The sequence below is a fragment of the Nyctereutes procyonoides genome, unplaced genomic scaffold (assembly GCF_905146905.1).
Source record: "Nyctereutes procyonoides isolate TBG_1078 unplaced genomic scaffold, NYPRO_anot_genome, whole genome shotgun sequence".
Lineage (NCBI taxonomy): Eukaryota > Metazoa > Chordata > Mammalia > Carnivora > Canidae > Nyctereutes > Nyctereutes procyonoides.
The window spans coordinates 8287031-8302532 of NW_026575040.1; the positions used below are offsets into that span (position 1 = coordinate 8287031).

The 15502-nt window shown below is 34.4% G+C and overlaps 1 protein-coding gene across 1 annotated transcript in view; it reads right to left on the reverse strand.

Moving 5' to 3' along the window:
- The window catches only part of PIAS1 (protein inhibitor of activated STAT 1), a 117385-nt gene that overhangs the window by 22044 nt on the left and 79839 nt on the right, over positions 1–15502 (reverse strand). The window contains exons 7-8 of the mRNA XM_055320102.1: positions 12608–12713; positions 2413–2486 (exon numbers count right to left, since the gene is read on the reverse strand). Of these exons, the coding sequence (XP_055176077.1) occupies positions 2413–2486; positions 12608–12713 (180 nt within the window). The remainder of the gene's footprint in view (positions 1–2412; positions 2487–12607; positions 12714–15502) is intronic.

Consider the following 15502-nt stretch of genomic DNA (forward strand, 5'->3'; position numbering starts at 1 on the left):
GCGATCCTGGAGTCCTGGGATCGAGTCCCACGTCAGGCTCCCGGCATGGAGCCTGCCTCTCTCTCTCTCTATGTCTATCATGAGTAAATAAATAAAATCTTTTTTAAAAAAATAAATAAATAAACATAAGGTAGGATTCTCTGGTGAAGCCATGGAGTGCTGGGCTTTTCTTTGTTGGCAGATTTTTGATTAGTGCTTCACTTTCTTCACTACGTATAGGTTTGCTCAGATTTCTTATTTCTTCATGATTCATCTTGGTAGGTTGTAAATTCCTAGGAATTTATCTATTTCTTTTTTAAGTTGTCCTGTTAGTTGGCACATAATTGTTCACAGTAGTCTCTGATAATCCTTTTTATTTCTGTTGGATCAGTTCATTAGTTGTAGCATCTTCTCTTCCATTTCTAATTTTAACTATTGATGTCTACCCTCTTTATTTCTTAGTCTAGCTAAGAGTTTGTCAATTTTGTTGATCTTTTTGAAAAACTAACTCTTGGTCTCATTGTTTTTTTCTATTGTTTTTCTATTCTCTGTTTCATTTATCTCTGTTCTAATCTTTGTTATTTCCTTCCTTCTGCTGACTTTGGGTTTGTTTTTCTTTTTTTAGCATCTTGAGGCATAACATTAGGTTGTTGATTTGAGATCTTTCCTATTTTTTTAATGTAAATATTAACTGCTATAAACTTCCCTCTTCCTACTGCTTTTGCTGCATCCCATAAATTTTGGTGTATTGTGTTTTCATTTTCATTTGTCTCCAGATCTTTTCTGAATTCCCTGTGATGACTACTTTAATTCACTGGCTGTTTAAGAGTGTGTTGTTTAATTTCCACCTATTTGTGGATTTTCTTGTTTTTCTTAGCTATTGACTTCTAGTTTCACCCCACTGTGGTCAAAGAAGATACTTTGTATGACTTGAACTTACTAAGGCTTGTTTTGTGGCCTAACATGTGGTCTATACTGAAGAATGTGTGATCTGCTATTATTGGTGGAGTATTATATGGTCCAACTGATCTTCACTGTTTAATTCCTCTGCTTCATTAGTGACTTTCTGTCTGGTTATTCTATTCATAACTGAAAGTAGAGTATTAAGTCTTTTACTATTATCATGTTGCTTTCTATTTGTCCTTTCAGTTCTATCAAATGATTGCATCATATATTTGGGAAAGAATTTTAGTAACATTAAAAAGGATGGAATCAAAATACTTTCCCTAAGAAAAAGATTGGCTATTTTAAGGAATAAAGAGATATAAGGATATATACAAGAGGATAGGAATTGGGGGGGTTTTATTAACTCCACTGTACTTTTTTCTGTAATTTTACAAAAGCCTAATAATGAATAGGGGTTCCCTTAGCAGTAATTATGAAACAAAAAGTTTTTCTAAAAGCTACATCAAATACAGTATTATACACTAATCTGTGAGCTAATGGCTTTTTCATCTTCTGTTTGAGATTTTATAAATTATAAAAGACTAAGATGTAGGACAAAAAATTTAGTTTCTGTTTAAATTATTTGTTTAAGAATATAATAACTTCATCTTCATCTTAGAGTAGCAGGATTTCAATATTAAAAGCTTTCAATATCAGGCCTGCCCAAACAATCCAGGCATGTCAGGAAGCAGCTGTGTCCTCTTATTCTTCATACTTTCTCCCTAATTTAGATATGATAATTTGATTAATTATAGAATAAAAGATAATTAAAATGTCAAAGTAATTTACTCTTAGTTTTTCACATATTTTTGTACGAAAGCTACATTCAATTACCACTCCTATAACTGTGGACCTAATATCAAACTGGTTAAGAAAGAAATCTTAGCAACATATTTTTTTAGGGAAATCTTTTCACTACAAGTTTAATCATCTGGTATGTTTTGGACCTTATACTCATTTTGTACAAATGATTGATTTTGACCTCATTTTCTGTTTTAAAAATATTTCTAGGTTATTTTTATATGCATAACCAATTCAGTTATTCAGATGAAACAGAACAGTTTTTAATTGGTAGATTCTTACAGTGTAGTCATTGTTGGCAAATGGTTAAACTAAATGTGTTGGCAAATCATAGCTAGATTTCTATTCAAAAGGATACTATTTTAAAAACGCAATTTTAATAAATGCATCAAGATAATACACATTCCTTACCTGAAGACTTTATACTTGAGTCTGAGAAATAATCATTAATCATCACAGCAATATTTCAATACGGCTTACTAAGAGTAGAAAATTTTTAGACTTAAAAATTTGGTTAGATTCCAAATCTTATAACTAGATAATAATGTCTTTTTACTTTTCAGAAACTGTGACAAAGGTAGGTATATTTCAAAAGTAAACATCATTTTGCAAATATTGGAAATACTTCATAAGAGGAGAAAAATGTATGTTGAATCTTCTGGAAAGCAAGTATTAGTTAACACTTACTGGACATAGTAGAGAAACCCTTAGGCTGGTTGTAGCTATTTCACTGTCTGGATCCGCAGTCAATTTCTCTTTAACTGAAATTCATTGAAGAAAAAACAAACAGAACATGTTTATTAAAGATACATCAGTGATGCAACATAAGAAAAAGAACAAGCAACTTAAAATGAGAGGTTAAAAAAAAATTCAAAACTCATCTGTTCAATTATCTCCAATTAAGTGAAAAGTTAAAAACAATTACGTGGTTTATAATTCCTATCATAAGCAAAAGGGAAATAACCATATATCTATAGATTGACTATATCTCCTGTAAGTTTCCTATTTCTCATTCATGGAACAAAACTGCATTGCATAACATATAGGAAATTTCTATAGTAAACTGACATAGCAGAATCTTTTCCTTTTATGATTCTAAGAAACTGAATAAAGTTTTTCTTTCTTTTAAACTATGACCATTATCTTTTTTGCCAATACTGTTTTTAAAGAAATTAATCAATACTGACTATAAAAACATTTATAAATTTTTTCCAAAGCTCAGATAACGAAATATTAATGTATTTATGTTAATATATTATTTCTATTTTTCTATTAATTAAATTCTTAAATTATGAAAATACATTAACTCTTTTCAAATTATGGAAAGAAAAAAGTTCAATTGCTTTTCCCCATATAACTGAGTTTTGTATTTATCTATAAACTAATTATGCTATCTTAGACAAGTCAATCCTCCTCTCTGAGCTAATTTTGCTTCTAGTAATATAAGAACCCACGCTAGATAATCTCTAAGTCTTTTTAGCTCAAACTTTCCGTGGTTTTTACAAATGGAGGCACTAGTAATAATGGCTGTTCTGTCACTTGTTGTCAGTCTCATATAACAAGGACCTACATGGTTCTCAGGAATCCTGAGGCATATGTTACTTCTGAAAACCTCAGTTTGGAACTTCAATTAAACCACACTGGAGTGAAACTGGAAATGTGAAAATGTAATACTCCAGTATTTTTAGAAATTATTCCACAGTGACTTTGAAATCTGTGAGTGATGTGGGCCCAAGTTGGAGTGGCTGTGTACATAGTCAATCACAGATTTCAAAGCTGTGGCACAACTAAGTATAACCAGAGAGTTAATATATAGTAGAATTAAGAAAATGGGGAGTAGAAAACTGCTCCAATAAGGAAGAATGATTTCAGAGTAGATGTCTGTTGTGCTGATAACCATTTATGAGAATGAAGAATCAGTCCTGCCTTTATTAAACATGGCGATCAATGCAATCTGGATTTTTTCTTTTTTGAGATGGTCCACATTTTATTCCACTTACTTTTTAAAGTTTTATTTATTTAAGTAATTTCTACACCCAATGTGGGGCTTGAACTCACAACCCTGAAATCAAGAGTTGCACGCTTTTCTTCTGACTGAGCCAGCCAGGTGCCCCAGTATGGTCTACATTTTAGATATTCTATCTGTCTCCATTAATTAACAAATCTCAACTATGATACATATCAGAACTACCTACAATGTTTCCTAACTTGTAATTGCCCACTGATTCAGAAGGGGAAAAAGGGATACCAATGGGTCTTTTTTTAAAAGCTCCAGATGTGATTTTGATGCCAGAGTAAAAAGTCATTTACATTTGGCCTGGAAATTCCAAATGTTTGAAATCTATATAATTCATAGGCTGCCTCTCACAGCTGAAAAGGCATAAAATCCCTAGGTTTTAGTTTGGAAAATATAGTTACCACATCACTTATGCTATATAATACCATATGTGAATTATGGAAAGTGTACCTGTGTCATTATAGACCCAATATTAGTCAATCTTTTCTTATAAACATACATTTAACAAATAGTATCTTTTTAAATAAAAGTAGCATAATCATCATACAATATAAACATGTAAACAGAACTGTAATGGATTACTAGCCATTCTGCATGCTGCAAACCTTCACCACCTTCACCACCTTACCCTACACACAGCAATGGAAAGTTTGGATTTTATCTATTTAAACTTCCACTTATATGAAGGAATACAACAGACCATAATATCTGTGTTATGCAAAACAAAGTTCACTGGTTAGTACTTCCTAAAGAAACTGAAACAGGAGAGGAAACCTGAAGTAGTGGTTAAGAATACCAGGATCTAGAACCAGTCTAACTTAGAATCCAGATGTTAGCCAAGTTATGGGAATAACAGCACCTCATAGCAATGTTCTAAGGATTAAATGAATGAATACATATAAAATGCTTTAAGATAACAATATTCAATAAATATTAGCTATTGCTACTTAACATGTGATTTGTATGTTCACTTTCTCCTAGAAAAGGCAGAATTTTCTGAAATTATTTTAGAATCAGCAGGCCAATTTTCTTTTTTAAAAAATAAAAAGACTTTGATTTTTGCCTCTGCTAGTATAGACTCAATCTTAGTCAATCCTTTCATGTGAAGACACTTTATTTTATTATTTTTTTTTTGAAGACACTTTAAAAGATCCTACTAGGATATTGATTAGATTGGGATTATATTCAAGATTGGATCTTGAATTTAATCTACAGGCCAATTTGGAGAGAGCTGACATCTCTCCAATAACAATACTGAGTGTTCTGATCTATTAACATGATATGTCTCCCCATTATTATTAAGGTCTTATTTTAATTTCTCTTGGCATTATTTTGAAGTTTTCAGCATATACATATTGCACATATTTTGTGAGCTTTTCATATTTCTGGATGTTATAGTAAATTCTTTGTTTTATGAATTTCACTTTCCATTTTACTATGGATTATTAAATTTTTTTAAATTTTAATTGAAGTATAGTTGACATACTGTATCATCTTTTTATTAATTGACTTAGAATTGTTGACTGTGTATTCTGCAACCTTGCTAAACTCATGTTTTAGCTCTAGTAACTTTTTAATAGATTCTTTGGGTTTTTTTCTACATACATAATGAAGTCATCTTCAAGTAAAGACAATAATTATTTATTCATTTCCAATCTATATGTTTCTTTTTTCTTGCCTTATTGTGCTGGCTGGGAGCTCAAAGGCAAGACTGAACAAAAATATTAAGAGCAGATATTCTTTCCTTTTTCCCCATCTTATGGGGAAAGCATTCAAGTTTTTCACTAACTATAATATTAGCTAAAGGCTTTTTGTAAATGCTATTTATTACACTGAAACTGTTCCCTTCCCTCCTCTTCTATTTTGCTAAGAATGGATATTGAAGTTTGACCAGATGTTTCTTCTGCACCTATGGAGCTGATCATATGATCTGTTCTTTTTTTTTTTTAGTTTGCTGAGAAGGTGAATTATACTGATTTTCAGATATATTGTATGAACCTGATATTCCTGGAATAAACTCTACTTGGTTACTATGGATTATCTCTTTTTATTTTAATTGAAGTATAGTTGACATACTGTATCATCTTTTTATAATATCGACTTAAGAGTTGTTGACTTAGTTCAAACAATTCTGAAAAACAAAGTTGGAAGACTATCTGACTTCAAGACTCACTACTATCAAGCTACAGTAATCAAGACTGTTGTATTAGCATAAAAATAGACTTATAGGTCAATGGAAAATAACAGAGTCTCAAAATAGATTCTACATCTATGGTCAATTGGTTTTTGGTTTTTGTTTCTTTTTTTTCTTTTTTGTCAATTGGTTTTTGAAAGGTAATTAAATGCAGAAAAAGTTTTTTCAACAAACGTTGGAACAACTGGGTATCTATATGGGGAGAATGAATCTCTAACCTCACCTTGCATCATACACGAAAATTAACTTAAAATGAATTGCAAAACTAAATCTAAGAGCTAAAAAAGTAAAACCTCTAGAAAAAAAATGTTTAACCTTGAGTTAGGCAAAGACTTCACAGTACACAAAAAGCACAAACCTTACAAAGAAAGAGGGAAAAGATTTGAACAGATACTCCATCAAAGGAGTTATAAGGATACCAAGTAAGCATGTAACATCATTAGTCATGAGGAAAATATAAATTAAAACCATAACAAGATACTACTAGAACTAAAATAGCTATAAATCAAGGCAACCTGACAATACAAAGCACTAGTAGGGATGGAGAAAAACTTGAAATTACATACATAATTGGTAGGAATGGACAAATGGCATATACATTTTATAAGAAACTATCAATCCATTTTCCATACATATATCATGTGACCCAGCTGTCTGTGTTCTAAATATTTGCCCAAGAGAAAAAAATATATATCTATAAAACTGGGATATCCATATGCAAACTGTAAATATTTTAGTAGCTTTACTTGTGATAATGCAAAACTGGAAACAACCTCACTGTCCATTAATTGATAAGTGGATAAACAAATGATACAGATTAATGGAATACTACTCAGTAATAAAGAACAAACTACATAGATGAGCCTCAAAAACATTTACTAATGTTTTAGAAAAGACAAAACTACAGAGACAGAGATCACATCAACAGTTACAGGAACCGAGACTAAGGGGATGAGATGAACTGCAAGAGACCACAGGGGAACTTTCTGGGATGAAGGATGTTCTATATTTTGATTGTGGCAGTGGTTCATGATTGCATGCACCTATAAAATTCATCAAACTGTACAATTAAAAAGGTGAATTTTTACTTTTGTAAACTATACATCAATAAACATAACCAAAAGAAAGCAGAGAAGGGAGGAGTAATCACCATGTTAAATTGAATCACAAGAAAGTGAGGGAAAATAAAGTAAGCAAAATCCTTATAACATGTGGGCAAGGGAATAAAAAATAAAGACAAGTCATAATATTTACCCTGCAACCATCAACCAACATGTGGAAAGTCTTCTGGGAATTAAAGTTTTCCTGTGTCACTGAGTACAGTGGTAACAATATTTTTTAATATTACCTATAATAAAGTTATAGCGAGCCACATTTAAAGTTAATCTTTAAAAAAAATCTCTGTTATCATGACTTATGAGAGTTAGCCACCAGTCAGTCACATGTGGCTTATATTTAAAATAAATACAATTTAAAATTCAGTTCCTTGGTTGCACTGGCCACATTTCAGAGCTCATAGCCACATGTTGCTCATAGCTATTACACGGGACAAAATGTACATTTCCATCATCACAGATTTCCCTATTTCTGCTGCTTTAGAGTTGTTTTTAAATAATTTCTATTGTTCCTTAATATCATATTATTTTATAGTCATCCTTTTAGAACTTTAAGGCTGTAAGCAACTTAACATATTAAGTCGAATACTTCATTTCAGAAGCAAGGAAACAGAAGCACAGAGATGGGATTTTTATTCTGTCTCTTTTAATCAGTTTACCTCAACAGAAATCTGAGGATCTACTATACTCCAGGAATTGTACACTACGAATTCAAAGATAAATAAGATTAAATTCCTGCCCAAGAGGAACTCAGTCTGGTAGAGAGTAAAGATGCTCAGTGGGATCATCTCTAATGTGGTCTAATGGAAATGTGTTCAGGAAGTTAGCTGAAAGTCAACTTATCTACTCCGGGGGGTTCTGAGATGCCTCCTGGAAAAAGTGAAGCATGAAAAATAACTGGAGTCAGTCAAAGAGGAAGCAAGTTTAGAAACAGAACAATACTGGCAGAGCAGTGCATAAAAGAAAAGAATTCAGTATTTTGGGAATATGAAGTACAAGAAGAAGGGTGAATACAGATGACACTGGAAAGTAGTAAGCAGGTGCCACTTCATGGAAAGCTGCATCTGCCATGCTAACAAAGCTGGAGTTTTTACTTCACTGATGTTAACAAGTCACGGACTACAAGGGAACAGTAGGATTAGATTTGCATTAATCACTTAGGTTGCTACCAGGAGAGAGATATGAAGAAGGATATATTATTGAAGAATAGGGTTTTTTTTAAAAGATTTAATTTATTTATTCATGAGACACACACACAGAGAAAGAGGCAGAGACACAGGCAGAGGGAGAAGCATGCTCCATGCAGGAAGCCTGACGTGGGACTCGATCCCAGGTCTCCAGGATCACCCCTGGGCTGAAGGCAGCGCTAAAACTAAAACACTAAGCCACCCAGGCTGCCCAAGAATATGTTTTTAAAATAAAGGCAGAATATGAGAGCTTAAATGAGGGCAGCGATGGTAGGAAGAGAGAAGACGGATTTGAGAACTATTCAGGGTGGAAGTTTGATAGGGTTTGGTTTTAAATAATTGAATCTGAGGAACCAGTGGAATGTTTTGGTAAGGGCAGTTAGCTAGCTATACACATTTATATTTTAAATTAAGTGGAAAGTCTGGGATGAAGGTAGGTATTGGGGAGTCGATGCTAATTTAAACCACAAGACTAGATGTGATTATCTCTAGGCAAAGTATGCAGAAAAGCGGACCAAGCATGACACCCTAGGGAAAACAAATATTTAGGATGCTTCCCTTAAGAGAATCCATTGAAAGCAAGTGATTGAGAAGAAAGAGCCAGAGAAGAGACTTTCAAGGAGAAAGTGGTTGGTGTGAAATACAGCAAAAATATCTAAGATGAAAACTGGAAAGATAAACTTTAAATTTGGCAATCAGACTTACTTGTGACACCAGTGGAATGACAGGGGCTAAAAGAGCACAATGGGTTGCAGCGGGGAGGGGGACAGCAAGGGTAGAGCACTCTAAACAAAGTGGGATGAGGACAACAGGAGAAACACAAGAGCTCTATCCAGAGTAGAGGATAGCTTGTTTTTGTATTTTTTAAAGGATGAAAAAGACCTGACAGGGAAGGCTGACAGGAAGAGTTCATAGAGGGACAGAGAGCAGATAAAGGAGGGAGTGAGGTCTCATAACACTACTTCTGAGCACCTCCACCTGGATGTCTCATAGACATCTCAAATACTAGTGTAAACATACACTCGGATCTTTCCTCTGCACTCCAATCTTTTCCACACTGTTTTTCCATTACAGTAAATGGCACTGCTATCTAACTGGCTTAAGAGGCCTAGAACCCCTCTTTGACTTCTCCTTTTCCTTCACTCACCACATGTAATTCACCACTGTTGCTCCCTTCAACAGTTCTCAAACCATCAACTTTTATGTCTAGCATGATTACATACGTTCAAGACGCTATCACCTCTTACCTGGACAACAGGTTCCTAACTGGCCTCACTGTGTCAGTCCAGCCTCTCTTCAATTCAGTCTTCAGAGCAATCTTCTTATTGCCCAAATCTGATCATGCCACTCTGCATGAACTCCCCCCATGGCTATCTCTATGGACACTGTCCTCCTCTGTTCTCTCTGATCTAGCTCCATAGGCCTTGTCTCTTGGCATTTCCCTCCCTCTCATCTTAGGACTTCACTACTCCTCACCCTTATAGTCTTGTCTTAAACATCACAGCACCAGAGAGGACTATATTCTTCTGTTGTTACCTCCAGAGTTCCCTTTCTTCTTCAAGGCACATGTCACAACTGTAATTCATTAATGACTTGTTCAATCATTTAATTCTGTCTTTCCCACCAGACTGCAAACTTCTAAGGGATGCAGAGACGGTGTGTGTCTTAATGCTATATTCTCCTGTGCCTGGAACACTGTAGACTCTTAATATAATTTCTTGAATGAGAAGAATAAATGAATAAAAGATTAACTTGGAGCCAAAAAAGGGACATTTCCTCCTGAGACTGAAGAGAATAAGTAAGGATAGGTACACATAATAGATAAGTTGAAAAAGCAGTTATGGTGGCACTAAGATTAGGGAAGAAATAGACAGTTGGGAGAATTCACACCCTATAGCTCCAATTTCTTGCAGTGGCAGTGGGCTGACAGAGGGAGAGTAGTGTCTGAGTAAACTAAGACCAAGGTTTAAAGTGACTGCTGCAGGGAAGAGGGAAAGGAGATAGGAATGTGACCAAAAACTAGTAAAGAGCTGCCTTTGTGATAGAGGGGACAACTCTTCACAAAGGCAGAAACAAAACAAAAAAACTACTAAATCAAATGAATCAGAGTAGATTTCTCTATGAGAAGTCTAAATATTACTAAGTTTATTCTTTCAAGAACATAATAGTGCCTGACTTGATGAATACAACTCTGCTAGCAGAATTCACTGATAAGATTGAGAATAACTTACTATGAATATATTTTTAGGTAATTTGATTCTTCAAAAATATCTGGAGAAACCTGTCAACATTTCTTTCTGTCAAGTTGTTTTATACAATCTTTTAATTATACAATCAGTTTACTCAGAATGTTCTTTCTTTAAAGATAGCATAAAGGCAAATAATCTGTTTTTTAGCCAATTACAACGAATGTCTTATTGGAAGGATCCAAATTAATGTTCTATTGGTTCTCCAAGCCAATAAAATAAGATATAAACTGCTACAAAAATCCCACCCAATCTGCATCTACTCTCCACTTCCAGCAAGATAAACAGCCTCTGAAATGAGACATTTTTGCTGCTTAATAGTGACTAACAGTGTTTCCTTCCTGAAAATAAAATAATCCTAGACTCACCTTCCCACTCTCCCTCCAGATGGTGCTCAACTACAAGTGGGGAAGAGTGAACAGCTTGAGCAAAAACAGTAGCCTTACTACTACTACTACTATTATTAATAACAGCCTCATCTGCCTTATTTGTTGGTGTTACTTTTTCCACACAAGCTCACATAATTCCGTAACACTTTCTGATTAGCTGAGATTCTAGTGCTATGTGGCAAATATGAAAATTTCAGTAGAATGACCATGAATGGACTTCAGCAAGTGTGAAAAAAGAAAAATTCTTGTCTTGTATTCTCCTTCAAAGCAGATGCTTATCCGTTTTCGTCTCTGTTTCTGCCAACTGGTGCTTTCTCTCCCCTAGATCCCAAGCCAGGGCTGTCATTGTAGCTCTCCACCGTCTTTTGAGGAATATCTACAGAGGCAGTAGCCAAAAGTATGTTCCTCTTGACTCAGGATTATTTTCATTTTAAAAAGAGTTATTTTTTCTTTTCTTCCTTCCTTCTTCTTTTTTTCTTTCCTCTCAGATTTTTTATGTATTTATTTGACATAGAGAGAGAGCAAAGCAGGGGGAGCAGTAGGCAGAGGGAGAGAGAGCAAACTTCCCACTGAGCAGGGAGCCCAATGTGGAGCTTGATCCCAGAACCCTGGGATCATGACCTAACACCAAGGCAGACTGAGCCACCCAGCCGCCCCTAAAAAACGGTTCCTTTAATGCAAAAAGTCCTTCAATGAACTACTGAGAGTATACTGCTATTCTGGAGTTAGTGGGATCTTTTACTCTGGCACAGAAATAGGTTAGAGAAAAAAAAAAAAAAGATAAAAGCTATGCCACAGAGGAAAGTGAGAGAAAGCTGGTCCTACTACTATAGTACTTTTCACCAGAGTGTGTCTAACAACAAATCTGAGAGTGGGTTTCATTAATCAACTCACATAAAGAATTGTTAAAGAGGAGCTAATTCCTGCCTATAAAAGTTTTGTTCCCTAAGACAGACCCATCCCCAAATCCATCCATAAAGAATCTATCTCTCACAAAGAAAAGAACAAAAGAACAACTTAGAGGTGAACTCTTGAGAAAGGCTGCCAAACTCTGGCCTTCATCCTCAAAAACTGAGGCCAGAAAGGTCAATTTGCAGACCTTGCTGCATTTCACATTCTACACAACAAAATGAACCATCTAGTTATTCGTAACTATGAATCTAGACTTAGAGGAGCTTTAGAAATCATGTGGTAAGAACTTCTTGTTACAGATGAGGAACATGAGACTCAGAGAAGTAGTGACTTGTCCAAGGCCTACAAAACTGACTAACAGAACTTGCTTTGTTATTATTTTTACCGTCCCACTGACTCTCCTTTTATTTTATTAATGTAGGGATACCATCATCACATACCCCTGCACATTCTTCCTGGATAGACCTTAAATATAAAATAACTCTCATGGAATACATGCCAAAATTTTCTGTCTCCTAGGATTCCATAAACATTTATTTATTTTATGAAGTTTTAGTAAAATATTCTTCTGTATTCATTTACTGGCTTCCTAATGTTAATCTTAAGGTCAGTAAAACAGAGACTATAAAATATAGGTCATAACAAAGATTAAAACTACTTTTAAGTCTTGATTTACTTTGTGCAGAAAACAAGTTTTCAGAGTTTTGAATCTTCTATGACAAGCTCTAGTGAAAAAAGAAATTTCTTTTTTTGAAAATTTACTACCCTAACCTTTACCAGAATAGTTCAGCTGCATAAATGAAATAAGTTTATCATACGTACTTAAAGCTCTAGAATGATCCGGATTCCTTATTCCCTTTGCTCGTAACCTCTGAAGAAGAACTGTTGAGGACAACTGTTTTACAAGATACACTGCCATGGAATAGTTCTGGAAAAAAAAAAAAGATGTAGAAAAACAACATATATAAGTAAATAGTACATCTATTTTAATCCCACAATGATAGGGAAAGAAAACTAACACTTGTTAAAACACCTACTGTGTGGCCAGGTACTATCAGGTGTTTTCACAAACAGGAATTAATTTGGTCCTAACCAAAAAACTGCTGAGGTGGTCATAAACCTACTTTTATGGACGAGGAAAGGTAGGTATAAAGAAGTAAAAGAATTTTGCAACTTTCAAGCAATAAAGCCAGGCCTGTCATGCTTCTATATTACCTGGCTACTTACACTTGAAGCTAATCAACCTGAGGCACTATATAAAAAAACACTGTTAAAACTAAATATAAACCAAGGCCAAAAGGATGTCAAAGTCACTATAAACCACATTTAGTAAGTAATAGATCTAAAATAGTAGCTATTTAAAAATTATAAATTAGATTGGCTTCCTAATCTATGCCATCAAATCTCTCTTTATACCTCTAACTAGTTTTGAAAGACCCTATGTGAGCCATTATCACAAAGAGAGGGAATATTAAAGATTCTCAAAGAGAAGCTGCTGGTTTGGCTAATGAATAGATGAGTATCCATTACCCGCAGAGGACTTGTAGAGGAGATGGTAGCAGAAGAAGGGAACAAAGAAAATAGTTAATAAGTCAAGGCAGAGTGAAGGGTACATGACTGAATAAGAGGAAGAAAAGGGGCTGAGGCTTATTAAGGATACGAGAGAGTGAGCTCTAAATGAGAAGGCCCACTTTCCATTTGGTGTTGGGATCAAGAGGAAGATCAAGAAATTTGGAAAGAAGCAAAAGGAAAAGCACTGCTACCTTCTAGCTCACAGCTACATAAAGTTTCTGAAGCCCTCTTAACATATACTATCTACTTAATTTAAACCTCACAGAAGGCCTATACGAGATGGGGAGGGTAAGTATTTTTCTAAGTAAAGAGTTCATGAAAAAGAGGCATAAAAAGATATGTCATTTGCTCATTATCATTCATCCGCTTGGTGGCAGAGCTGGCACTAGAACCCAGGAGGAAAGAGTATGTATGTCAGGACAGTGGACTTAAGGGTCATGGCTAGTGGAGTTCTCTAGTTCTTGCTTTCACACATCTTGTTTGCTCTGACCCTTCTAACCTAGTCCAATGTATACTACAAATTTCAGACTTTTCAAAAAAGCATTCCCTTCTTTAACGACAAGAGAAAATATCCTACAGTATCCTCTGGAAGGCCAAATTTTCATTTAGAGTTCAGAAACCTATCCATGTTCAGGTGTTACATATTTTCTGGGGAAAAAAAGGAAGTGTCAAAAAAGCTAATTTACAAAGAACCTTCAAACTTGCCTAAATTTTAGAGCATACAACACACCAATCTAATATAAAACTAAAAGACTTCCTCTGGGGAAAAAAAAAAACTCTTATTCACCTTTTTTATTTATTTGATTAATGTTATGAGTATGATAGAAACTGGAGAAATGCTAATTAACACTGTGAAACTATGTACTGACAGCTTGAATCTTCAGTACTAGAAATTCCCCTCAGGCTTTTTATAACTTTTTAAGGAGAGATCAAGTAGAAACCACAACTACAAGTTCAGTGAAAAGGTATGTTCACTCTAGTTAAAACATGTAACCAAATTTTTAAAAGCAGCAGCAGCAGCATCAAAAAAAAAAAAAAGTCAGATATTAACAAATGCCACTTGTACTGATAATACGGAATTCAATTTTACATCACTTGAAAGAGATTCAGAGCAAAAAAACCCCAAACATTCACGGTACTATGTTCTCTCTTCTAAGTAGGTGATATATTGTTTCTGCTAACTCTTCAAAGTACTACTTAATTCCAACTACTCATAAATATTGCATTACACTGATGTTTTTGTCAAATGCCTTCTCAAAAGTTTTCAAAACTGTCTATCAAGTTCACAGGAGATTTTCTCCACAATTAAGATATAATTTACTCATTAAATGTCCTCTATACCAGTATCTAAATAACTCTTCTATAAACTATGAGAGTTTAATAAATGCTAAATGCAGTGATTATCCTGAAGTAGGATAAGAAGTTACAATATAGTTCACTTGTTTCCTTCAAGCACTGTACTGGTTCTGCTTTTTAAAAAAATATTATTGTCTTTTAAGAATTGAGATATAGGGGATCCCTGGATGGCTCAGCGGTTTAGTGCCTGCCTTCGGCCCAGGGTGTGATCCTGGAATCCAGGGACTGAGTCTGAGTCCCACATTGGGCTCTCTGCATGGAGCCTGCTTCTCTCTCTACCTGTGTCTCTGACTCTCTAGGTGTCTCTCATGAATAAATAAATAAAATCCTAAAAAAAAAAAAAAAAAAGAATTGAGATATAAATGACATAACACTGTGTAAGTTTAAGGTGTACAATGTGTTGATTTGACACACTTATTGTAATATGACTGTCACCTTAGCTTTAGCTAACACTAACTCTTCTATTTCCTTTGGGGATATATTTTTAACATTTCTCAGTGCTAACTAATAACACAAGTTAATCCCCCAAACAGTAAGAGATCCTACACAAAGAGTATCTTTACAAGTTAAATTAAAACTAGTGATAGAAAAACAGTCTAATAACTTATCTTCTGGGCTTTGGTAAAGAACAATTTTCTTTCAATGTTTTACTTCAAAAAGAAGGTCTCCAACCTGTAGACTGGGGTCTACACAAAGATCTTACCTAGTAGACCATCTTCAAATCACTGAACATACCATCTTCTTTCTGAAGTTTGAAAGGCTTTCCTCTCTTCTCTTATGCTATATATC